At 38.2% G+C, this 26,300-nt stretch overlaps 5 protein-coding genes and 2 non-coding genes across 15 annotated transcripts in view; 2 read left to right on the top strand and 5 right to left on the bottom strand.

Annotated features, from left to right (window-relative positions):
• LOC132118065 (N-fatty-acyl-amino acid synthase/hydrolase PM20D1.1-like) overlaps positions 1–26,300 on the top strand; it is a 324,185-nt gene that overhangs the window by 119,985 nt on the left and 177,900 nt on the right. The gene's annotated exons all lie outside the window — the stretch shown is intronic.
• On the bottom strand, positions 334–8,055 carry LOC132118053 (calcium-independent phospholipase A2-gamma-like). The gene is made up of 10 exons (XM_059527553.1): positions 7,699–8,055; positions 4,868–6,292; positions 4,025–4,174; positions 3,770–3,927; positions 3,471–3,565; positions 2,652–2,823; positions 2,515–2,572; positions 2,228–2,422; positions 1,943–2,138; positions 334–924 (listed from the first exon to the last, which is right to left on the bottom strand). Exons 2-10 carry the CDS (start codon positions 6,131–6,133, stop codon positions 662–664), a joined length of 2,553 nt encoding a protein of 850 aa, XP_059383536.1. The 5' UTR covers positions 6,134–6,292; positions 7,699–8,055; the 3' UTR covers positions 334–661.
• On the bottom strand, positions 8,087–9,600 carry LOC132118052 (uncharacterized). The gene is made up of 3 exons (XM_059527552.1): positions 9,157–9,600; positions 8,749–8,937; positions 8,087–8,415 (listed from the first exon to the last, which is right to left on the bottom strand). The coding sequence occupies exons 1-3, from the start codon at positions 9,277–9,279 to the stop codon at positions 8,230–8,232; spliced, it is 498 nt and encodes a 165-aa protein (XP_059383535.1). The 5' UTR covers positions 9,280–9,600; the 3' UTR covers positions 8,087–8,229.
• LOC132118049 (nascent polypeptide-associated complex subunit alpha) lies at positions 10,466–19,091 on the bottom strand. Of its 8 annotated transcripts, none has more exons than XM_059527539.1 (10): positions 19,010–19,083; positions 18,068–18,143; positions 12,712–14,750; positions 12,459–12,657; positions 11,919–12,004; positions 11,723–11,800; positions 11,476–11,622; positions 11,067–11,195; positions 10,813–10,935; positions 10,466–10,587 (listed from the first exon to the last, which is right to left on the bottom strand). In XM_059527539.1, the coding sequence occupies exons 2-10, from the start codon at positions 18,135–18,137 to the stop codon at positions 10,573–10,575; spliced, it is 2,886 nt and encodes a 961-aa protein (XP_059383522.1). In that variant the 5' UTR covers positions 18,138–18,143; positions 19,010–19,083; the 3' UTR covers positions 10,466–10,572. The 8 variants fall into 8 exon arrangements, with proteins under 8 accessions (XP_059383522.1, XP_059383524.1, XP_059383526.1 ...); XM_059527541.1 differs by having other exon boundaries at positions 12,459–12,822; positions 12,892–14,750; XM_059527543.1 differs by having other exon boundaries at positions 12,459–13,356; positions 13,498–14,750.
• LOC132118873 (small nucleolar RNA SNORD59) lies at positions 10,660–10,735 on the bottom strand. Its single transcript, XR_009426040.1, has one exon. It is a non-coding gene; the product is annotated as a small nucleolar RNA SNORD59 (small nucleolar RNA).
• LOC132118875 (small nucleolar RNA SNORD59) lies at positions 11,279–11,354 on the bottom strand. The gene has a single exon (XR_009426042.1). It is a non-coding gene; the product is annotated as a small nucleolar RNA SNORD59 (small nucleolar RNA).
• Positions 19,023–26,224, top strand: LOC132118050 (tuftelin-interacting protein 11). Of its 2 annotated transcripts, none has more exons than XM_059527547.1 (14): positions 19,023–19,153; positions 19,801–20,013; positions 20,104–20,260; positions 20,755–20,908; positions 21,054–21,181; positions 21,434–21,589; positions 21,676–21,867; positions 23,008–23,322; positions 24,050–24,156; positions 24,229–24,397; positions 24,473–24,716; positions 24,799–24,941; positions 25,448–25,613; positions 25,717–26,224. In XM_059527547.1, exons 2-14 carry the CDS (start codon positions 19,808–19,810, stop codon positions 26,076–26,078), a joined length of 2,499 nt encoding a protein of 832 aa, XP_059383530.1. In that variant the 5' UTR covers positions 19,023–19,153; positions 19,801–19,807; the 3' UTR covers positions 26,079–26,224. The 2 variants fall into 2 exon arrangements, with proteins under 2 accessions (XP_059383530.1, XP_059383531.1); XM_059527548.1 differs by having other exon boundaries at positions 19,034–19,153; positions 19,804–20,013.

Raw genomic sequence — 26,300 nt, 5'->3', positions numbered from 1 at the left:
GAAAAACATAACTAAAATCACCATTAGAGACTCTAACATACCATATTGTATATTTAAAGGAAATGGTCACACTGCCATAATCTGTCACTTTGGTAATGGTAATGATTATCGATCATCTTTATAGTGTGACTAGTAGAGAATATCCATAGGTTTTTGTTTTGTTTTAATATAAATCCCATGACATTTAAAATGTCAAAACCACTGCATTTAGTCCAAACTTCACGGTCAATGTATTAAAAATACCTGAATTTTTAATTCTTAACATAATCTGTAATGTGCTTTAATCTTATTTAAAAAAATATATATTATATATAAAAAAACATAAACCAGTGATTATATAGAAGTAGTGCTCTTAGTTTTATTTCATTTCATAAATCTGAAAAATTTAAACAGAAATAAATACATCAGTCTATAAATATTGACATTCACACAAAATGTACATATAAGTGCATATAAGTGCTCAACACGTTCAGTGTAAAATGGCTGTGTATTTGATTTGTAACTTCTCTAACATAATTTGTAACTTGTCAAAACACAGCCCTTCACAATCAGACCAGTAAGGACATATCTTCAGAATTTAATGATGTTCTTGTATTATAGCTTTCATCCACATAATGGCATTCATTCAACTGATTTCTCTTCAGCACTGTGTAAAGTCCACTCAAGCCCAGCGCTGCTGCAGCTCCCACGCTTTCCCACCGATCCAGTCCCGCGTTTTCCAGATTGCTGAGCGTTCTGTCATCAGCACTTCACACAGGCGCTCCAGTTTGGGTCGGTTCCGGTCCAGGTACAGCTGTGTGTCTTTCTGCAGCTGATGAAGCACTTCAGGCCTGCTTTCATCCAGTGTCACGTTTGAGCTCAGCATCGGGTTAAAGCGGAAATACACATTCGGTGATAAGAGGTCATCCAATAGAGTGTGAACACCTGAAAATGGCAGTATAAACAATATGTTGAAATGAACCTCAGTATATCTAAAGGGTTTTTATTTTATTTTTTTAAATTAAGTGCAAACACTTGCAAAACAGCACAGTTGGCTAAATGCACATATTGTATATGCATACATACAATACGTGCATTTAGCCAACTGTCTTGTATATATATATATATATATATATATATATATATATATATAGTATAGCTCGTTTACAATTGGTCCAAAACGCAGCAGCCAAATTTCTAAAAAAAAAAGCTGCAAATATGATTCTGCCACCCCCCTTCTGCGAGCACTTCATTGGCTTCCTGTTAACTCTAGGATACATTTTAAAATACTCTTATTTGTTTATAAATGTTTGCACAATCTCGCTCCGCATTACCTATCTGAATTGCTGCACCCTTTCAACCCTTCCAGAGATTTAAGATCTAGTAATCAAAACCTACTATTGGTTCCCTCTACAAGGCTGAAACGTAGAGGAGATAGAGCTTTTTCGGTGATGGGCCCTAGATTGTGGAACAGCTTGCCAGCACCCCTTAGAGCTGCTCCATCTTTATCGGTTTTTAAATCCCTTCAGAAAACTCACTTCTTTTCTGAAGCCTTTGCAAATTAATTGTTGTGTAAATGTAGCATATTTTATTTTTATCTATGATCAGTATGTTGTACAGCACTTTGGTCAGTCGTGTGATTGTTTTAAATGTGCTTTATAAATAAAAGAACTAGAACTAAAGAACTAGAACTATATAATTAATAATCATTTTTTTAATCATTAAATAATTGTAAATTGTGTATTGTGGACAAGTAATAATTTCAAAAGAGTTATTTGCAAATGTGTGCCAAACAGTACCGTATTAATGATTGTAAAATGATGCTCATAGTAGTATAAGACAAACCAATGAAAGATATTTTTTTTTTTTTACATTAAATTGTGTATTGAACACAATAATTGTAAAATGATTATTTGTAATATTAGTAAATGTAAAATGCTTGTCATATTGATAGCAGCCTAACCCTCAGTATCGGTGGCGCTGCAGATCAGGTTGCTGATTTTGGCTCTCAGACTTGTGGAGGTTGCAGGCCCTCTTCTAGCATTATCATAGCGACCAGTTCCCAGTGACAGCACACACTGGAAGCGCTGGCTGGGCCACAGCAGTCGGCTTTCATGGACAGCCAGAGCACAAGGGTTATTGAGGATAAGACCACCATCCTGGAGAAAAAAGAAAGGAAAGAAGGTCTGGATACAAGTATGTTTTGAGTCCTCAAATTTACAAGTCATCTGAAATGGACTGTTCTGACCTGGTGTATGTCGCCATGAAGAGGGAACTCCTGGAAATATCCTGGAGCGGCAGATGAGGCCCGGACGGCCTGCCACAGCCGGTATCCTGATCCTCCAGCATAGCAGCTCAGTCGTCCTGGAGCATGGTTATAGTTGCGGAAGATAAATGCTTTTGGACTTTTTCCCCAGTTCACTACGGCACTTACAGCAGACACCTGTGTGAGAATAGAACAGCAGTCAGGAGATCGCCAAAACCTGGATTTTAAAAAGTGTGTTTCAAAACAGCCAGATGCTATCTTTGATTGACCTTAGGGCTCAGCTCATCTCTGGCTGTTTTAATTAAAATCTCTTCCCCCAGCTTTTCCCTATGATGAACATGTAGCAATAGTTAATAAAGCAATGCTTGCATTAATACAGTACAGTTTTTTACTGTGTAAATCCAACCTTAAGATCATCTCCCATGTTTCTGTGTTGTAGTAGGAGTGTGTCCAGCCCATCTTCACAGTACCAACCAGGGGGTTTTGTCGAAAAACATCTGAGCCGAAACGATGATACATCTCTTCACATTCATCTAAAGAGATACGAGCTAGACCCAACATGAAAGCCAGAACTGCTCCTGTACACCAAACAGAGACAAAAAGTAGACTACATACATATATATATATATATACAGTACAGACCAAAAGTTTGGACACACCTTCTCATTCACAGAGTTTTCTTTATTTTAATGACTATAAAAATTGTAGAGTCACACTGAAGGCATCAAGGGCTATTTGACCAAGAAGGAGAGTGATGGGATGCTGCGCCAGATGACCTGGCCTCCACAGTCACCGGACCTGAACCCAATCGAGATGGTTTAGGGGTGAGCTGGACCGCAGACAGAAGGCAAAAGGGCCAACAAGTGCTAAGCATCTCTCGGGGAACTCCTTCAAGACTGTTGGAAGACCATTTCAGGTGACTACCTCTTGAAGCTCATCAAGAGAATGCCAAGAGTGTGCAAAGCAGTAATCAAAGCAAAAGGTGGATACTTTGAAGAACCTAGAATATGACATATTTTCAGTTGTTTCACACTTTTTTGTTATGTATATAATTCCATATATTATTCCACATGTGTTGATTCATAGTTTTGATGCCTTCAGTGTGAATCTACAATTTTCATAGTCATGAAAATAAAGAAAACTCTTTGAATGAGAAGGTGTGTCCAAACTTTTGGTCTGTACTGTATGTTTAGAATTGTAGAATAGTTTTGTCATGCATTATTACCTGTGCTGACTCCACATATGTAGTCAAAGAGCTGATACACTCGTTTTCCTGTTTGAGCCTCCAGCTGTTTTAGCACTTGTAGTGAAACTAACCCTCTGTAATACACAAAATAACTTTAAGTAAAAAGCCATCTTGACATAAAGATGTTTGTTTAAATGAGGGACAAAAATATTTGACTTTATTCTGTAAATTGCTCCCAGATGTTCAGCATCATTAAAAAGCTTTTTTGGAAAATGTATTGGATCATATTTGACCAGTTTTACAGGCATAAACTGTTAATTAAATGTGGTGTTTCCTACTTGATTCCACCTCCATCAATGGAAAGCACCCTGACCCCGCGACCTCTGACCGGATCCACATAACCAATCAGAGCGAGAGTTTCCCTGATGGCTTCTTGAAGTTTTTCATTCATCCAAAAGGTCCGACGGCGTCTAAGCAGCTGCAGTGCTGCTTTTTCCTATATTTAATCAGAGAAATTAATTGAAAATTCTGAATTTCTACAGTTACAAGAGAGATCTATATTTGGTGTAGGGATTGTGTTTTTTACTGTATACCTGCCACATCACAGCCTTGCATGCTGGGTGCTGAAAGAGGTGAGCGTTTAGCTCCTCCACACAGGAAGTGATAGATGACAGTACTGTAGCCTTTTCAAGTCTCTTCAGTAGAACTCTAGTCATCTCATCTGCCTTTCTCCTCCTTAAAACCTAGAAAACAGATTTCCTGCTATAATTAATCAATTTAATTCGCTTCAAAGTAGATTCACTGCAAAAAAATATATATTACAAATAAATAAATACTGTTCTAGGGTTTACTTTATAACAATTTTCACTCAGAAATTTCTAATAAATTCCACAAATTATTACAAAGAAACACATTCAATTCTGAGAAAGATGGAAAAAAATATTTTAAAATCCACTCAAACAATCTTTGACAAATTTACAACATTTTTTACTGTGTACCACAAGCAAATGCAAATGGATGCATTGATATTAAACTTCTGGCTAACACAATGAGCTGAAAATAATTTTCAAGTCATTCTCAACTGATCAGTCAACTGATTAATTAAATTCTGTTCTATTTTGAATAAGCAAGGCAAACATAAAACACTAAAAACTTAAATCCATAATTTTAAATGCTACAAATCGAATTTAGGCATCACAACATTATAATGTACAGAATTAAAAATTTAGATAAATTTGGGGATTTGCAAAAAAAAAAAAGTAAGGGTATTAGGTTATTAATGTTTTAACAATCATAATAATAATTAAAAAATCTTCAGGTAACTGATATGGTACTTATATTGTGCATCTGTCGCACACGGACCAATGAAAAAAAAAAAAGTATGAGTACTCCTAGCTGTCATTCACACAATGGAACTCAAAGTCAGCAAGACTCACTGTTTTATCCCGAATTTCCTCTGGGGTCCTTGTTACAGTTGTGTTCTGGTCACTATGCCTGGAAGAGCCCATTCCCAGGTAGCTGCCCACAAAGCCAGGTATAGTGGAGGGCTTTAGCAGACACTCAAAAAAGGATGTTTTTTCCCAGATCACCGTGTACTTCGGTGAACCTCTGTAAAGGTTTAACTCTCTGTCTACCTCCTCATTCTCTGAAGCTGCAGATCCTTTAAAGTACTGGTTAATGTGATTGGCCATGTAAGTGTAATTTTCCCCAAAGCGTGTGGTGAGGCTGCTCATGTGGAACAAGCCTGGGGATTTGGGCTGAGGAAGTGGATCTTTAGGTTTATTTAGAGTGTCCAGTGAGACTGAAGTCTTCAAGATCTCAGTATGTGCTGTTTTCTCAACAGTGTCTTCTACTTTTGCGCCAAAGTATTGGTTGATGTGACGAGCAAAATGGAGACATCCTTCATCCCAGGAACTAGATACATTGTTATCAATCTCTGGTCTTGTACACATACTAATGTTTTGCTGAGTTTGCGCAGTTTCCCTACAAAGAGATCTTTTATTACCCATAACTCTTTGCTTTCTGCTTATAAATCTTTTGAGCCCATCATCTGGTGATACCGCCATATGAATTTGCTGTTCTGGATTTCTAGAGAATACAGAGTTAATATGATTGGCCACATCCCCAAATCTGTTTGCCAAGGAACTGATGTGGAACAACTGTAGTCCAGGATAGATTGAGGTCAAAGGTTGATGTGAGGATGATTCAGAGACCTGCTCAATGGCAGGTGTCCCTATAAAAGCTCTGGACTCTCCAGTGTGTCTCTCACGTTGAGCTCGTCTTGATGTTCTGGTTAGTGGTTCCTGCACTGCAGACATCATTCCACCTTGCCCATGATCTACCACAGATACGTGTTTCTGCTTAAAGTACAAGTTTATGTGTCTAGAGAGATGATTAAAAGACTCTCCTAATCTCAGTCCAAGTAAGCGCAGCTGAAAAGTAGTCCTGTTGTGCTGGTAAACTCCAATGGGAGCTTCTGCTTTGAAAGTCTCTCTACTGGAGTTTGAATATAATCGATACATCTGAAGGCCAAATACATTCTCATATTTCATATTACTGCTAATTGTTCCAAAATATCTGATAGTCTTCTTTGATCTATGAGATTTGAGAGGGATTCTCCTTGTAGACTGAGAGGAGCAGATACTCTGACATGACCTATGAGGTTTGGAAACATTTCTGATGTTTGTAAAAAGATACTTCATCTTGTACAGTGACCGGAGCTGCTTTGAACCCAGGTGAGTGACCCGGGTTTTGTCGAGATACCAAGCCCTCAGTGACGCACCAACAACAACAGAGACCAAGCAGATGATCTGGACGAGGACTGAATGAGCACTGGCAGCAGAATCAGAATCATGGGATGTCTAAAATAGAAAACAAAAATCAGCAAAGGGGAATAGATACTTATTCATAATGTGTCTGTCCATATGGTGTATAATTAGAGAAAATTCAGTTCTTTGTATTTTTTTCCCACATAAATAGGAAAAATAATGAAGATTATTATAGTGTTTAACAATGCAGACCACAGTGTTGTACGCCCCCTCCTGGTCAGTTATGGACGATACAGTTAAATAATGAAATTTCGCAGTTACTAAATAAATCATATGTAAATAAATGTAAAAAATAAATCAATTTCCAAATGTAAATTATGTTATCCATTTACTGTCTTTTTCATTATTTATTGACAAGTTTGCCACTGCAAACCCTCCATAATCAATTGAAGTTTCGACTTATGCTAATTTATCAATAGTAATTCAAAGCAATATCTTCTAATTAATTACACATGCCGATTACAAAGCAAACTACAGAAAAAATTGAGCCAATTTGATTCATAAAAATGCAGTCTTTTTAATCGTGATGTTTTAATTAGCCAAGTTTAATTAAGCCTTTAATTCTACAATCTCTTTAGGGCTTTTGCAGAGTGGATTTTATAAGCCATGCTGTGCATGAGAACAGGGTGACTGCACAGAACTATGAAATGGGAAACCGAGGTGTCGACTGTAGGTCAGAAAAATACCGTTTAGTACTTCCACGAACCTCCGGTGCATATTTATAGTTGCATGTTGGTCACATGGAAGACAGACAGCAGAGAAGTCCAGCTATTTGCCTCTTGTCTTTGTTGTGATCTGTGAGGACTGGAAGCGGCCTTTGCGTCACGATGTGTACAGGACACAACATACCTATATCCATAGGCACAGTGAAGTTTAACCAACAAGTCCTCTATTTAAAATGCCAAACATAGTAAAAATTCAACTGCAGACCCAGTTACTGCTTTCTCTTTTGCAATTTGTTCCAACATGTGAAATATTAACTGGTTGTTAGTGTATTGTAACAAGGCTGACCTTGATGTATATCATAAAAAACAGAGAATTTAAATGCTACACAATCTTCAGTATCTATTATCAGATTATTATCTATTCAGCAAAAATTACAAATGCACTAGTAAAATGAGGTCTATATTTTTTTATATAAAAATGTTATTAAGAAGCAATACACATTTTAATGAATGATAGAAATCTATAGTCATAAATCTCACTGGCCTTAATAAAACAACCAAATCAGAGATACACACACACAGACACACACACACAATCCATTTGTCGTAATTCTGTAAGATAAAGACTGTGAATGTTTACAGTGTGGAGCTTAAGTAATGATTACAACTTGTAACATAAAAAAAATATATTTTATTCTTCACTAAAACTGAAGGTCAAGTTAAGTCCAATTCAACAAAGCACACTTTTCAAATAAACTAGTTAATTTGTCTTACCTGTCGCTCCTTATTTTTCTCCTGAACTTGACTTCAAGGTGATCAATAAATGCGGACTTTCCTTCTAAAACACTTATATTGCTTGTTTTCTCTTGGATTATGTCCGGTGGTGTTTACACTTGTTTTGTTGTGGTTTTTAATCCCGCCCTACTCTGAAGTTAAAATCCTATTGGTTGGTTTAAAGGGACTACTGACCAAACCCCTGGCTATTTCTCATTAAAGGACAATCTGTCCTTCTGCATCTTAATAACTGTTGATGAACAGTCAGGAGGCTTCTAAATTTAGAGAAAGTTCCCTTAGAGCCGTTCAAATTGTCAACACAAAACATTTTTACCCTAACAGTAATTTATTGTATACACATATTATATCACAGTGCGTGTATTTTTTTTTAAAGTTGTAGGTCTTAATAAAAGATCATTATTCTGTGCACATATTGACATTACAGTTATATTCAGAATCTTAAACTTTAAATGCAATAACAGCTGTTACTTTCAATACATCCATTGACCTGATGCTCTCTATCCCTTAAGACTATTTTTTAGCACAGTGTCCAGTGGTGCAACCCTCTCTGCCGGTCCACTTCAGTCTGTTTCTTGCAAACACCCCATACGCTCGCTCCATTATAGGCCTGAACAGTGGAAGAGAGATGAACGAGCCAAGCCAACCCAAACCCACTGCACTGTACATCACTGTGAAAGCTGGAACTCCACGATGAATCTGCCCTCAGAAGAACAAAAAGTCACAGAGGAATAATGAATTATATATTTGATAAGATTCCTTTAATATCCTTTTAAATACCATACAAATGTTTCTGAATGTTTTATAGACATTCATAAAAAAAAAAAAAAAAATCAGGAAAACTCCAAAGATTCATAAATTATATTATTTTTTAATTATTATTATTATTTTTTTTTTTTTTTAGTTTTTGACTAGTTTAAGTTCCCAAAATTATTAAATTATAAGTACATTATGACAGATCTTAATTTTGTGTGGACTTTAAAAAAAATGACTTTACACAAAAAATAAATAGATCAAATAAAAATCCCTCACCTTGTTCTTCTCATCGATCACTGTCATTTCCTCCATTGCCATCTCATAACTCACTCCTTCATATTTGCTCCCGTCATATTCTGGCAGTGAGATGTCCACAAAATCTACTTTACCTGCTCTGTTTCTCTGAAGAAACTGAAGAAAGCTAATTTCTTTAACACATATTGGGCATTCTCCATCATACAGCACCTATGACACAAAATGAACATGATACACTTATAAAGATGCCTGGGTGGAAAGCTCACTAGGCTGCCTTTAAGATACGTCTTGGATGATGCGTGCAAGCTCAGAAATGTACACTCCAGTCTATATATAGTATGTGTGCAAAATACTTATTAGACTAACCTGGACGTAAAAACACCGTGGCTGTAATTAGCTTAAGGATCTAAGAGAGGAGTGTGTTCTCACCCTTATAGTGTCAGAAGATCCTTGTCCTCTAGTTTGAGAGCAGAAGAGTCTCTGTGCAGAAACGACACTCGTTCTGGAGTCGATGTAACGTACAGCTCCAACCAAAGCTAATCTGATAGCCATTTTAGTCTTATAAAGTGATTTGACTGAGAGAAAGCAGCATTTAAAATCACGTGCTGTACTGTATGACTTATGACATCGATGACTCGTTCCGATGTCTTGTTAGCTAATTCTCTAACTTACACAACACATTTAGGTAACGTTAACGCATTAAGAGACAAAGTAACTTCACATTTATTTTTGCATACCGAGTAACGTATGCAAGCATGTGTGACGAAGACATTTCAGTATCACGGCATCAAGTTAATTATTGTATTTGATCATTAGTATATTATTCTAGACAAAAGTCAGTGCACACGTGAGCTCACCGACTGCTACAGTTCCTTGTTGCTTTTCCAAAATAAAAGTCCCACACACTGTACATTCCAAATATCTGGAAAAACTAATAATATAATAATAATAATAACCGGGACTCAAAAAAAAAAAAACAGTGACCATGGCTTTCACTTATTAAAATGTAAATATGCACTCTAGACACTTTTCACACACACCGCTGTGTGTACATAATACCACAAGACTCCGCAAGATGTTTACATGCTTATGCACAAATCATCTTGCAGTTCCCCACCCAGCTGCTTGACTTACAATGTTTCACTCTGCACATGTAAAGTGTTATGCGAAGCATTCGTACAGTCTATATATTTTACTTTTTCCATCTATGTATAGGTAAACATTTCTATATGGTATATTCATATAAAAATCGGTCAGAAGGTTAGTTGTGTATAGGTAGTGTTTATGTGAAGCATTCGTATAGTATGCATTTTTTAGTTTATGTATAGGTAAACATTTATATATAGTATATTTACAGTTAATATCTGTCAGTAGGTTACTTGTGTAAAGGTTTATACTGTTTTACTTAATTGTTGTATGTCTGTATTTATGTAGCACCGTGGTCCTGTGAGGTATGACATTTTGTTCCAAACTGCATGTCCACACGTAGCGAAATGACAATAAAGCTCAACTTGAATTTAATCCAACACAGCCTATACATTACAATCTTTATTTTAAAGAATGTTATATATATATATAGAATTTATTAAAGATCCATCCTCAGAATGATAAAGAATTTTTTACTTCCTCTTGCTCTATCCAGTTCATGTTTTGAGCTGCGCTGGACAAATTTACCAAACAATGAAATACATTTCCAACAAAAGAAAAATAAATAAATGCACAAAATACAATAAAATAGATCATTTCATCAAGCCACGCATTTATTTCTCTTGGGTATAAATTGTACAAACAATAGTGTAGATCAAATCAGCAACATCTTAATGTGACCCAGTCCCTGATCTCCATCTACATCGTCAATTCCTGTGAAGGCAGGCAAAAAGATACATTAAGTAATATTGCTAGTAACCATGGCACCAATTTTAAAGCCTGAGCTCTTCTCAGAACAAATGAAATGGCTTCAGGACAAATTCAGAAGAACGAAAGTCAAATGTTAATTCATCACAGAAGAGTTTTGAAAAAAATTGAATTGTAAAATGCATTTACCTGCATAAAGTAAGAACTCTTAAAGTTATCAGTTTAACTCACCATAATAGCATTGACAATGTCATTATTGTTATTCTTCAGTGCACGCACAGCCTTTGCCCTGGATACATTGGCCTGAGACATGACCAGCTCAATGTCCTTGACCTCCACTCCTGTCTCATCAACCTGCAAATGGTAAATCAAATCACTCATGAATGTGGAACATTCACATTTGTTGAACATATGAACAGATTATGTTTCATGAAGCATTTTCAGTATTATTCTGTTCTAGAATCACAACAGGTGTTAACACTCACCTCTTCCTCTTCGCTCTCCTCCTGTACTGTGGGCGTCTGTGTGTTTTCCTGGATGTTTGAAACGGCTTCTCCTTGTACCTTGAACTTCTCTGCGGCTGCTAACTGAGCTTGCTGGGACAGATCTTCAATCTGAGAGGAGCAAAAAGCATCAGGATTTTAGTTTGTTTTGTGAGCTTCAATGTGTTCTCCACTTAAACCACTGTGAAAGTTTCCTCTCTCAGGACAGAACGTTTGGCTTCATCAGACTCAGAAGAACGAAAGTCAAACTGTTTAAATCATCATCAAGAGGTCACTTAGGTCTAGATAATCAGGCAAGGTTGCCATGTAGAATTAGCTATCAACCAAAACAGGGCTGAGAAAGGAGAAGTACGTCAACCTTAAATAAAGCAGATTTTATTCCAATCTTTACCTTGGCCTCACCAAAGACAATGTAAGTATCTGAAGCTGGACTTTTGTAGACATCTGGTTTGGTGATGACAAAGAGAATGTTCTTGGACTTGCGAATGGTTACTCTGGTAACACCAGCAACTTGTCTCAACCCCAATTTGGACATGGCCTGGCAAAAAGAAGAAAGGGTACAGATAAACAACACTGCATTAATTCTAATTGAATTTGGTGTTAAAAATTACATTTATCAGTTCCTGTGGATGACCTACCTTCCTGGCTTTCTTCTCACTCCTGCTTTGTTTTGCTTTGCTGACTGGCTCCTCGTCGATTTCAGCTGCAGCTGCAAGCTGCGGAAAGGGAATGTAATTTCAATCCAAGTTAATGCAAAATTGTAAATGAAACGGTGAGAAAAAAAGTGGAGAGAAATTAAAGCTTTTTTGTATGTGCTGATCAAAAGAATCTTACCTGTGCCTGCTGTGTGTGTGTCTGTGCAGAGTCCTGGTCCTCCAGTTCAGGAACAGATTCATCACTGTCAGATTCAGTGCCAGACCCTAAAACACCAAGACACATTAAGTTAATTTGCCATTAGACACATAGATTTTCACCAAAAATCCTGTTGGAATAATCTAAATCTTCAATGGATATGGAGAAAACGGTGGATTGGTTTTACAGTGTTTTAATTGCACAAATACTTTAATACACTTTAAATATACCTCAGAATAAAAGCAAACGTAAATTGCCATTATGCTTATAACTCTGAACAATATAACAATGAACCATTCAACTGTTGGCCCTATGCTCTTTGAACTACTTCCTGAAAAGCATCCAACTGAAGCTTTAATTTAACTCAAATATTAAGGAAAGGTAATTCCCAGATCATAGTTACCAGACTAACTTTCACTGATGAAGAGACCCTAAAGAATTTGTGGGGAGGAAACATTTGGCAATATATACCAGCATAAGCATGAAAAGCAAAAACAGACAGAAAGAGGTAAAAAGAGATACCCTTGTCGTTCTTGATGAGTGGCTCCAGTATGGATGGGGCTTTAACTTGTTTGGGAACAGGGGCTGAATCAACTTTAGTGACAAGGACAGATTCAGCTTTAGGGGTAGGGGCAGCCTCAACTTTAGGGGCAGAAGCCTCAACTTTAGGGGCCGGAGCAGACTTAACTTTAGGGGCAGCCTCCGCTTTAGGAGCAGCAGCCTCAGCTTTAGGGCTAGGCTTGCCTTTAGGGGCAGGCTTAACTTTAGGGGCAGCCTCAGCTTTAGGAGCAGCAGCCTCAGCTTTAGGGCTAGGCTTGCCTTTAGTTGCAGGAGCAGGCTTAACTTTAGGGGCAGGCTCAGACTCAACTTTAGGGGCAGGAACAGCCTCAACATTAGCAGCCGCCACCTCAGCTTTAGGAGCAGCAACAGGCTTAACTATAGCGGCAGGAGCAGCCTCAACTTTAGGGGTAGGAGCAGAGTCAGCTTTAGGGGGAGCCTCAACCTTAGGGGCAGGAACAAGCTCAGCTTTCGGGCTAGGAGCAGACTTAACTCTAGGTGCAGAAGCAGCATCAGCTTTAGAAGCAGGGGCAGACTCAGCTTTAGGGGCAGGAGCAGGCTTAGCTTTAGGGGCAGGCTCAGGCTCAATTTTAAGGGCAGGAACAGCCTCAACTTTAGCAGCCGCCACCTCAGCTTTAGGAGCAACAACAGGCTTAACTTTAACGACAGGAGCAGCCTCAATTTTGGAGGTAGGAGCAGAGTCAGCTTTAGGGAGACAATCCACCTTAGGGGCAGGAACAGGCTCAGCTTTAGGGCTAGGAGCAGACTTAACTTTAGGTGCAGAAGCAGCATCAGCTTTAGAAGCAGGGGCAGACTCAGCTTTAGGGGCAGGAGCAGGCTTAGCTTTAGGGGCAGGCTCAGGCTCAATTTTAAGGGCAGGAACAGCCTCAACTTTAGCAGCCGCCACCTCAGCTTTAGGAGCAACAACAGGCTTAACTTTAACGACAGGAGCAGCCTCAATTTTGGAGGTAGGAGCAGAGTCAGCTTTAGGGAGACAATCCACCTTAGGGGCAGGAACAGGCTCAGCTTTAGGGCTAGGAGCAGACTTAACTTTAGGTGCAGAAGCAGCATCAGCTTTGGTAGCAGCAACAGGCTTAACTTTAGGGGCAGGAGAAGCCTCAACTTTAGGGGCAGGAACAGGCTCAGCTTTAGGGCTAGGGGAAGACTTTTCTTTAGGTCCAGGAGCAGCCTCAACCTTAGGGACAGCCTGAGCTTTAGTTGTAGGAGCAGCCTCAGTCTTAGGGACAGAAGTGACTGCAACTTTAGGAGCAGGAGTCGGGTCAATTTTAGGAGCAGCCTGAACTTTTGGAGCAGGTGCTGCTTTCTGTTCAGCCTTAGGAGCTGGCTTAGCTTTGGGAGCAGCCTTTGCTTTAGGGGCAGATTCAACTTTACTGGTAGAGACCGGTTCTGCTTTAGGAGCAGGTGGGGTAACTACGGGAATTGTACTAGGAGGCATAGGGGGAAAATCAGCCATTGTAAAATGATTCTCAGGTGGTAAGAGAGGTGGCAGATCATCATCCTCAAATGCTGCAGGAGCAGGTTTTGTGGGAGCAGCAGTGGGAGGGTTCACATTTGGTACTTGGGCAGCGTTAGGCTTAGCAGCTGCTTTTGAAGGCAAAGGAGTCTTGGCTTCTGAAACAGCAGGGGTTGCTAATTTTGGAGCTTCAGGGGCAAACTTGGGGGCTTCAGGCACTTTGGGTGGACTGGTGGCAACAGCTTCTGTAAATGACTTTGGTGCTGGGGCAGCAGATTTAGAAGTTACTTTAAAGGCAACAGGAGCCACAGCAACTTTGGGAGAGACAGGGGAAGCATTTCCATCTCCTGCTGATTTTGCTACCTCTGGTTTTGGTATAGCAAGAGATGGCAGTGCTGCAACTGGTGCAGGCTCCTGAGCAGGCTTAGAGGCAGAGAGAGGTGCTTGCTCAGGTTCAACAGGTTTAAAATTCTTTGCCTTCTGTTGCTTCCCTTGTTTGCCAGCCTTTACCACCTTGGGAGCAGTCTGCTCAGTTTTCCCAGCAACAGGACAGTCAGCTGGAGGAGAGGCCAAAGGGGAGCATGGTGGGGTAGCACGGGGGGCAGAGGCAGATTTAGGAGAGGTAGGGGAGCTTGAGGAGGCAGATAGAGAGGAGCGTTTCCTGCGTCCAGCAGGAACTGGCTTAGGAGCAGTGGTGTGAGGAGAAGAGGACAGCTTGGGGTTAGTTTTGCCCTCTTTAGGCTTTGCCTGAGAGGGAGCAGGAGCCGCAGCAGCAGGTGTGGCTAATGGAAATAAAAGGGCTAGAGTGACTTTTTTTTGCCTATTAAAAAGTGCATGGTGTAAACCATCACATCCATGCTGGTTATGAGGGATGCAGTCAATTGCACAAATGTGTTAAATCGCTCCACAAAATGACAACAGACTACTAAATCAAATCAAACACACCTTGATTAGGAATTAAGACTTTGCAAAAGCACCAGTCAACTGCAAGTGTGAGAACCAGACAGGGACTGGCAATGAACTACAGCATTAAAAGATTTGCAACAAACTAACATTGTTCAAAGATTAACACAACCTTTGGTACATTTCAAGTCCATGTAAACTGGATGTTGCTACCCACTTCAGTATTGTGATGCGGAAAATATATCTATTCAACAAATAAAGTTGTAACAAAACTGAAACAGTGAATATTAGTAAAGCAAATACCCTCAGAGGCACAAGTAATAAACTGCTTCTTGTTTAATATATATATATATATAAGGGGTGTAACGGTACGTGTATTCGTACCAGACCGTTTCGGTACAGGGCTTTCGGTACGGTGCACGTGTGTACCGAATGCAATATTTTGTTTGCGGAACATATACATTTTCGTGTTTCCAAACGAACATATTAAGTGGCGGAACTCTTCGCGTTCAGCGCAAATCCTGCCCTGCAGCTGATTCTAAGGCCGGTGACACACTGGCTGCGTGGCGTTTCTACTGTTTGTCAGTTGCGTGATGGCTGCTTCGCGTTTTCTGTGTCTTTACACACCAGAATCGTGCCGGACGCGGTGCTGGCGCACTGCTGCTGCTGTAGGTGACATAGAGGGAGGCCGCCGACAGACCAGGATCTTGTCTTCACGACAACAATATCTATTCTTCATGTTAAGCATAAATATAAAGCCTACTGATAAAGGACACCGTCAACAGTATTGACGGCAATATAGACTATGTTTGACAGGTGCAATATGCCAGTGTGTCACCGGCCTAAGGTTTTCAAAAGGCATCACGCAAGTGTGAACATCACTACAACTAGGAAAAAAACGATTGTAATTCAAACGCAGCTCCCGTCGGCATTTAAACAGACCTTTGCTCTTAATTCCGATCGGGCCAACGCAATAACGAAATCTGAGCAGGTCTCAAAACTGAAACGGTTCATGCTGCACTTTACACTTTGGAAAAGTTATATATTTTTTTAAATATGAGCAGGCCTACAAGCTGAGATTGGTAATGCTGCACTGTAATCATAGTTATTTATTTATATTTTTCATTATATTTTATTATATGATATTGGTTTGAGACTGAGAGTATTTTATTTAGTGGAGAACTTTGCAGCAGTATTTTATTTCTTATTCTTTTTTATTTTATATATATTTTATTAAAAAGTATTTAAAAAAAAATACAAATTGTAAACAAATTGTTAAAAAAAAAGTTTATAATAATAAACAACCTGCAGTTTAATGTTTGCATTTCTTTCCCTTACTGTACCGAAAATGAACCGAACCGTGACTTTAAAACCGAGGTACGTACCGAACCGTGATTTTTGCGTACCGTTACACCCCTTATATATATATAAGTGGTATATTGCTTCTACAGTACAGGATCCCAATTAATAAGTCTAAACATAAATATATTTTGAAAATGATTACAGAGCAATATAAACTTAATATATAGTGGCCAAAAACACCCTCCTCCTGGGTCAGTGTGCGAGCAGCAATGATGTGTGAGACTGGATAGGTCTTATGTGCATTTCTGTTGAAAAAGACACAGTAAAATTGACCACGTTGTTGGTTAAAATTATGAACTGTGATCCCTCCATCAGTATTTCGTAAATTTTCAATAATAGGTCAAAATATACACTTCTAACTTTCATAACAACAAAAAAAACTACTTTTAATAAATGTTTACTTTACAACTTTCACAACAGACTAGAGAGAGCCCACTGCTAATTTATTCCATACAATGCCAAATAAAAATCAAAACAGCAGTTAAGAAATCAAGAAGTATATGAAATATATTTAATCAGAGAATGTATGAAATACTTAGCTCTTTTACTATAAATCTGATGGAAAATATCATGACTCTCAAAACCAAGGCAATAACATTCTTCCTAGTGGAAAAAGCATTGTCTCTTGCTTGACAAAAATGCCCCTTGTAACAGCTCCAATAAATCATATTTCCTATTCATACTGTCATAACTGCAGTTTACCAAAGTGCCATCCAAGAGATAGTGTTCCAAATCTATGATTCACATTTTTTACCTAGATTTGTATGCTTATTCAACTTTTCTTAAAATGATTAATTTTGTTGCTTTAACACTTAGCTATGAATATTTACAGTGTGAACCGAATGAAGCAGTACATTAAGAGATACACCGAAAAGCATGTTCCTCAAAATCAGAATCATTGGGAGACCAGAAAGCCTTACAAATACATTCATGTACAATAAATCCTTCCAATAAAGAACGATACACTTCCTAATCTAAGATAAATATTTTACAGCTATTCTGGTTGCAGTCACTGAAGTTCAGTGAAATGTTAGGAAAATGTTCATGCAGAGTGGTACGGTCCATATTCCATGCACAAAAAAAACTTTAAGGATGCATGTGGTTTCAATATCAACTCAACTTTAGTGTAATATTGCGGTAATCAGTACAGGCAAACACACTGTTGGGCAAGGCAGTCCTGGATCACTTTTAGAATCAAATGTTGTTACCAGCTCATAACTACATTCATAAGTAGGCTAATTCATTAAATAAATAAAAAAAACTACACTGAAGGTTAGAGTTGCAGCTTAAAGAGCCAATTCTCCCCCAAAACTGATAATTTATTTTTTTGTTGAGAAATTATATATCCAATTTTTTTTTTTACTCTGTAAAATTAAAGTCAATAAAAAGTTCCAAAAGATCTTATTTTGTGTTCCGCAGAAGAAATTCATACAGGTTTGGATCAACATAAAAATTGGCTGAACTATCCCACTGCCAGAACTAGTGCAGTTCTTTTTAAATCCAGGGAGGGGCTCAAAAACATTAACCTAAAAACTTAAGGTGGAGAAATCTGACTCAAACAGCATCCCCACCCTACAAAACAACATGTCACCACTCCAACTAGAGAAACTCGCTTCGTGAAGTTTCTACAACAGCTGGTAGGACCATAAAAAACCCTGAAGAAAATCTAAAGCAGGTGCAAAAACACTGTAAAAATAAATGATCAAACTCACAGTAACTGCCTTATTTTTTCCAAACTAAAGTATTCCCTAAAGGATCAAAACTATAGCTCCAGGACTCCTCACACAACCTGGGTTGGTTTAGTTAGACATGCACATTTACAAGCAGTACTGACCCGTCTCAGCCTGGGGCTGATGCATTTCCTGCTCTGTAACAGGGACAGTTTCTGTGGCTTCGCCTGGCATTCTGGGCTGCAACAGAAATCAACAATACACAGACAAACATTACAAGTTTTACAGAAAATAGAGTCAATAATAGGTTTTAGACACGTGTTAGTCTGTGCTGTGTGCTCATGTGTCTATTCAAAGTGAGCAGTACACTAGGCCTCTACAGTCAGCTGTTAACAGCCGGATTGAATTGAACCCACTGCTGTGTTCACATCTGATCCAGTTTCCAGCTCGACTGATAACACTTCATAAGTCCACTGTATGTAAACTGTGAGTTTTATAAAAACACAAACACATCATATAGCCTATTCAACATCATAACTACACAAAAGCATGGTTTTAACAGGCTGTTCACGGGCGCGCGCGCGTAGAGTGACGCACACTTCACGTGTGTAACGGAGCAGCACTCTGTCCTCTATCGGAGAAAACTACCCAAATAATAACAAAACAATGCGGACAGGAGGAAATTAGTTTGATATTTTATAATATAATGTCATCGTGACGTGTACCTCTGTATGTTCATAAACTGTTTGTTTAATAGGCGAGATCAACTTTCTAATGAGTGCTTATTACCGACGCACACAAAGCAGGTTCATTTTGTCATTACATTGAAGAGTTTCCACAAATATCGCTCTAGTCGTTTATAAAACTATATTTCATGTGATCTCGTCGTGTTGTTAGACAGTCCTCGCACACATAGAGCGCGCCCCCATTTTGAACAGTCAGCCGGTTGCGTTCATCAAGATATTTCCTCAACAATCAAGACGAATAAACAAATCTTTACCGTTCAGCACAGAGGAACACTAAAGCATCGATACAAGTACTAAATCAGAAGTCAAACGCGTCGAAACAGCGTTGGATGACAGTAGATATAACACAGAAGCACTCACTTGTTCAGGGCACAGGATCCAAGATGGCTGTAAGAGAGGGCTTCTGACCCCCGCGTCGCTCTGATGTCACAGCTCTGCTTCCGGCTCCGACAGGAAGTTGCTTTTGGATACGCTTTTGCCGACAGTGAGAACCCACATTTTCAGGTAAATATATCGTTTATGTGCTTGAGCTCTGCTATTTTAGCGCGGATCTGTGTATATATTAATTAGACGTGATGGAGAATTCACAGTAACGTTAACAGTTTTAAAAGAAAGCATGTTTTTTTTTGTTTACAGAAAACGAGCAATGCTATGCTAACCTGACGCTTTTTTAAAAATATTTTGCCTGACGTAACATTACTAATATTACGATCAAAAGCACTTTCTTTTATCGTAGGAGATTAATGTGAGAAAATGCATTAAGCAGGTTAAACACCTTTGTGTTATATGTTAATGTTGTTTCAAACCGGGGGTGTTCAGCTTTTTAGGTCACTAAGTTAGCCCCAAATATCATCATCCTAAGATTTTTAAAAGCAGCGATATATTTTCATGTTTAAAGACACAAGTTATACTGTAAAAATAATATTATATACGAGAGAATATAATTAGTACATTTTTATTTTATTGTATTCTCTAGCATTGTTTGATGTATTTTTGTTTTACTATTTTATCTATTTTTCTATATGTATAATTTATTTGATCTTACATTTGTTACACTGTTTTTCTCTCAAATTTTCCATGGACCCCTTAGTACTCCATTGCTTCCCCTTGGGGGTCCCAAAAGATTCCTAAAAGCTTCTGTTTAATTCCAGCAGAGAGATGTCTATGTCCCATTTGTATGGGCGTAGAGGTGATGAGGAGGAGGATGGTGTGGAAATTGAAAAGTTTGAGGTGTCCGAGTGGGACTTGGCCAACGAGTTCAACCCAGAGAGACGCAGATACAGACAGACTAAAGAAGAAGCAACTTACGGGATTTGGGCAGAGCATGACTCTGATGATGAGCGGCCCAGCTTTGGAGGGAAAAAGTATTTTGGCTGTTAAGTTGCTAGAGACCTTAGTGAATAAGAGGTAAATGTCACTGACAATGTTAAATATTGATAATTGTATCCACACAGATCGAAGGACTATTCAGCTCCCGTGAACTTTGTGAGTGCTGGCCTACGAAAGACTGCAGCTGAGGAGAAAGCAGAGCAGGAGGGTTCAGATGACTCGAATGATAGCGGAGATGCGCCTCCTCCACCCCGCACTGCTGCTTCCAAAAAACTCCAAACGGTAAAGTGAGATGTCAGTACACAATAACAATGGCTTTCATTTGGAATATCGGATCCAAAAGTATTAAGGTTAATTCATTTTTTTTGTAATTGTTTTTGAAAGCCCAGAAGTCTGAATTTATTTGATCAGAAATACAGTAATATTGTTACATTTGTATTACTATTTAAAATTATGTATTTAAAAATATAAACATTAGCATCATTACTCCAGTCTTCAGTGTCACATGTTCCTTCAGGAATCATTCTAATATGCTCATTTGATGCTCAAGAAACATTTATTCTTATTATTAATGTTGAAACAGTTGTGCTGCTTAATAGTTTATGGAAATGTTTTTAAGATTCTTTAATGAATGTCTTTTCTGTCATGTTTGATCAATTAAATGAGTCTTTGGCTCGTAGAATAAGAGTATTTATTTCTTACAAAATATAAAAGTCTTACTGATCCCAAATATTTGAACAGTGGTGTAATATATGTCTTTGAATTCTTTATTTTAGGGTGGGAGCTTTAAGACATCCCAGAGGTTTGCAGGTGGTATCAGAACAGGACAGGACCTCGGATCCTGGGAGAAGCACACACGAGGCATTGGTCAAAAACTTCTGCAGAAGATGGGCTACGTTCCAGGAAAAGGATTGGGCAAAAATGCTCAAGGTAAAACAATTCAGTCCTTTATTTCAAAATTCAGTATTCTGGTTTTACTGCATTAAGCTTATTGTGAATTATGTTGTGCATCATGTGCTTACTTGGGGATGGTGTCATGATGTGAATGTCCTCTTCTGAATATTTTTGTGTGTAGGTATTGTGAACCCGATTGAGGCGAAACTGCGGAAGGGGAAGGGAGCGGTTGGAGCATATGGTACTGAAAGGACCCAGCAGTCCCTGCAGGATTTCCCTGTTGTAGATTCTGAGGAGGAGGAAGAGAAAGTAAGTCAGCATCAGCAAATTCCTGGTGGTTACAGTAAATAAATCAATTTCAAATGCTCAATCAGCATTGTTTAAAAATTTCCCATATTTATATTAAATAAAGTGATCCTTTAAAATGCAGAATGGAGTCAGGAAACTAAACTAGCATTTGATTAAACCGATCAGCAGCAGCTCAAATCTTTCTTCAGCAGCCCTGTTTTCAAATTGTTTGCTTAATTATTCTTTTTTTCATTGTTGTTCCATCTTCTGAAGGAGTTTCAGAGGGAGTTGGGCCAGTGGCGTAAAGAACCAGGAACGGCGAAGAAAAAGCCCAAATATTCTTACAAGACTGTGGAAGAGCTAAAAGCTCATGGCAAGTTGACCAGCAGGGGCATGAGCAGACCTGCTGGAGAACTGGCTCAGGTTAAGGTGAGAGTGCAGAGCACTTAGATAATGCACATTGGTCTTTTATATATCTCACAGGAAGCAGTTAACCCATCCTTCATGTGTTTCAGGTGATCGATATGACAGGCAGAGAGCAGAAGGTGTATCACAGTTACAGTCATATGAGTCAGAAGCACAGTGTTCCTGAGGAGGCTCCTTTGAGTGTGAGCACTCGAGAACAGAAGACCTCTGGCTTCTCCTTACCGGAGCTGGAACACAACCTCGAACTGCTGATTGAGCTGACAGAGCAAGACATTCTACAGGTACAGCACTCAGAAACTTGCACTGATTTCCATTTGACATCAAATAATATTATATCATATCAATTAAGTAATATAATAATATTAATTATAAAATTGTATGTAATAAATAGATCATTTAGTAGCCTGTTTGTAACCCTTCACATCTTTTGTATCATATTTATATGATAATTCACCTTTTAATAAATGCTTGTTTTGGCCTAGTTCTTATGCTGCTTTCAAGTGCTATTGGAAATTTCCTAATTCCTGCTTCTGAAGTTGTAATTACAAGTTTATTGTGGTCAAGTGCTTTGTTGTCTGAAAGAACAGAAATCATGGAGGACAGCCGGTTTATTCTTGCCTGTTTCTTGGGCAAGTCTTATTAAAGCCAAAAGGTATAGATTAGAAGATATTTAGTCCGTATCCAAAAGGTTTTGAATAAAATATAGCCATTGGTCACCACAGCGCTATCTAGATGATATCTAGATGATTCCTAAATTTCAGTCAAATAAATTCTATTTTTGCTGTGTTCAATACATACAATATGCATCAAATGGTTATTTATATATGTAAATACACAAGACTGTAACGGCAGGAGAAAGCAATGTAGATGTTGTAAGAAAAACAAATACAACTTTACAGTACTGCTATGTTAGTTTCTCTCCTCCACTTTCAAAGTTTATGGCTCTTAGTTCTGTCAAACGATATATATATATATATATACACACACATGCATATATATTGAAGAAAAATATGTAGTCTATATATAAAATATATATTTATATAATATAAATATAAATATAAATATATGCATATAATATAAATATAAATATAAATATATGCATGTAAATACATATATATATATATATATATATATATATATATATATATATATATATACTGTATGTGTGTGCTTTTTATATATATATATATATATATATATATATATATATATATACACAGTACGCACACATTATGAAAACAAAAACTTTTGGATTTGGACTCTTTGGATGGATTTTGCGTGCGATTAATCGTTTGACAGCACTAATGGCTCTAATGGTCTAATTTCAGACTAGGAAACCTCTATTTATGATTATTTCTGATAGCACGTGAAGGCTACATGAATTTTCTTAATTTCTGTCTGGGTTTTTGTTGTGTGTATAGAGTGCACGATGTCTGCAGCACGAAAAGGACACTGTGGTGACCCTGACCCACGAGAGCGACACACTGCAGGTCAGGCTGGCAGAGGAGGAACAGGCTCTTGGTCGGCTGGAGCAGGTGATGAACCTGGTGGATCGGTTTGAAGCAGGAGATAAGGAGGGCAACCCTGCGCTCTGCCTTCAGGAGTGCGCTAAGATTTTTCAACATCTGCAGACAGAGTTCTATCAAGAGTATAAAACCTTGGGTTTGGGAGACCTAGCTGTGTCTGTGGTGCATCCTTTATTGATGGAGAGACTTCGCAGTTGGGATCCACTGAAGGTATACATTTTATATAGTATGTATTTATAAAACCGTTCAAAAGTTTGGGCTCAACAAGGTTTTTGAAAGCCCTTTATGCTCACCAAGGCTGTATTTATTGGTTAAAAACTAGTTCTGTCAAACGATTAATCACAGTGAATCGCATCCAAAATAAATATAAAACTTCTTTGTTTACTTAATATATGCATGTGTGCAGTGTATATTTATTATGTATATATAAATACACACACAAGCATTTACATATTTCAGAAAATTTTATATATTAAATATATTTATATTAATTATATGCATAAATATAGACGTAAATACAAGTGAATATATATATATATATATATATATATTATATATATTAAGATATGTGTGTGTGTGTGTGTGTGCATGTGTATTTATAGATAATCAATGTACACAATACACACACATATTATGGAAACCAAAACTTATTTTTGATATGATTAATTGTTAGATGGCACTATTAAAAATACAGAAACTAAACTTAATATCGTGAAATAGTATTACACATTAAAATAACCGTTTTTAGTTGAACATATTATAAAATGTAATATATAATTTTACAAATATATTTTTTAAAAGTCCAGTAGTCGCAAACTACACAAATCTTGTTAGATCTTTGTATTAATCATCATTGATTTTGTTATTGTTTCCATACTTTGTATAAGCTCTGGATTATTATATATGAATTCTGCACCTTCCCTCTGTTGATCTAAAGGACTGTGCAGATGGATTAGAGGAAGTCGGTCAGTGGAGGGCCATTCTTGAAAGCTCACAATCTCTTCATGGTGGCCCAGACACTTCTAACATGGACCCCTATCACAGGTAACCCATATCTGGAAGTGTGTGTGTGGAGGGTCTGTGGAAGAAAATGACTCGAGTGTGTTTTGTGTGCAGGTTGATATGGGAAGTGTGGGTTCCAGTCATGAGGATCTGTGTGTCTCAGTGGCAGCCTAGAAACGTGGGGCCCATGGTGGACTGTGTGGAGTGCTGGGCTCCTGTATTGCCGCTGTGGATTCTGGACCATGTTTTGGAGCAGCTTATTTTCCCACGACTACAAAGAGAGGTTTGTGCTGATCATATGACCAATTCACACTTTCTTGTCCAACGTTTAAGATCTAATCTCTCTGTTTTTGAATAGGTGGACAATTGGAACCCACTGACAGACACAGTGCCAATCCATTCATGGATTCATCCCTGGCTGCCTCTGATGCAAACCCGTCTTGAGCCGCTGTACGCACCCATCCGCAGTAAACTAGCCCATGCCCTGCAGCGCTGGCACCCCAGTGACTCCTCCGCCAGACTCATTCTACAACCCTGGAAAGAGGTCTTCACACCTGGTGCCTGGGAGGCCTTCATGGTCAAAAATATTGTTCCCAAATTAGGTATGTGCTTATCTTTTAGATTGTCATTGTCAGACTTTGGGAGTCTTAGGGAGTCTCTGGAGGTTTTGCTACTGTGTTGCAGCTCTGTGTTTGGGAGAGCTGGTGGTGAATCCTCATCAGCAAGTACTGGAACCGTTCAACTGGGTGATGGACTGGGAAGGGATGCTCTCGGTCTCCACCATGGTTGGACTGCTGGATAAGAATTTCTTCCCTAAATGGCTACAGGTCAGTCAGTCTAAAGAATAGGCAAAATAATACAAAAAAACATTTTGTTTGAATAAAAATGATGTAGAATAAACATCAGTTAGAGCCAAACTTTACTGGTGTAATACATCAGTATAGCTTGCATTTTGGAACTAAATGTGTGATTGACCAAGAGTGCCACTTATGAAGAAAATGAAGGAATCAATTATCTTTTTCTTTATTTAAATTTTTTTAAATGAACCTATTTATTAAGACATTGGCCGATATTTAAAAAAAATCTAATTTATATTGTATTATTTTTGATAGATTTAACCAACATTTTAAACATGAATTAAATGTACATTTTTACATTTCTATTCAAGGTTTAAAATGTGATTCATTCATTTTACTGTTACATTGAACTACATAAACAACTATTAGCATTAGAAAAACTACTAAAAAATATATATATATTTTTTCTTTAGTTTACCCTTAAGTGTCACTCGTACATTGACTACTAGTTGTTGTTTTTTTTTCTTTTGTTGCAGGTGTTGTGTTCCTGGCTCAGTAACAACCCAAACTATGAGGAGATCACCAAGTGGTATCTGGGCTGGAAAAGCTTGCTCTCAGAGACCCTGCTCAGTCACCCACTGGTCAAAGAAAAACTGAACGAGGCCCTTGACATCATGAATCGTGCTGTTGCCTCTGGGCTAGGTCAGTCACTAGGAAAAAAATAACATACAAAGTCCACTAAATGTGTTTGTAGCTTTGTTCAGGTCTCTCATTCTTCCTTCAACTTCACTTATGTCTTTTGCAGGTGGGTACATGCAACCTGGAGCGAGAGAGAACATTGCATATCTGATTCAGACGGAGAGAAGGAAAGATTTCCAGTGCGAGCCTCAGCCTGAGCGCCGTGACATGGAGAATTCTGTCACACGGCCACCAGGCACCACAGCAGTACCAGCATCTGTACCTACCAACTTTAAAGATCTAGTCCAGGCCAAAGCTGAGGAGAATGGCATCGTCTTCATGCCACTGGTGGCTAAACGGCATATGGGCAAACAGTTGTTCACATTTGGTAGAATAGTCATCTACATTGAGCGTGGAGTGGTCTTTGTCCAAGGCGAGAAAACCTGGGTTCCAACATCACTACAGAGTCTGATTGACATGGCCAAATGAGACTGATGCTCAGTCAAAGAGAAGCTGTTTAAATGTTGCTGTCTAGTCTGCTTCCATGCAGTTTATAACACTGTATCAGACTTGTCTATCAAGGTTGTTTTATATTGCTGAAGAACTGGTTGGGAATAAAATTGTCTTTAACACCATGCTTGAGTCATGTGAAATACAGATTTCACAATTAACCACTTTTTGTATTTTTCCTCTCTTTTAACCAGACAACAA

The sequence above is a fragment of the Carassius carassius genome, chromosome 37 (genome assembly GCF_963082965.1).
Source record: "Carassius carassius chromosome 37, fCarCar2.1, whole genome shotgun sequence".
Lineage (NCBI taxonomy): Eukaryota > Metazoa > Chordata > Actinopteri > Cypriniformes > Cyprinidae > Carassius > Carassius carassius.
Note: the sequence above shows the minus strand (reverse complement) of the source record. Positions and strands in the feature narration are given on the sequence as shown.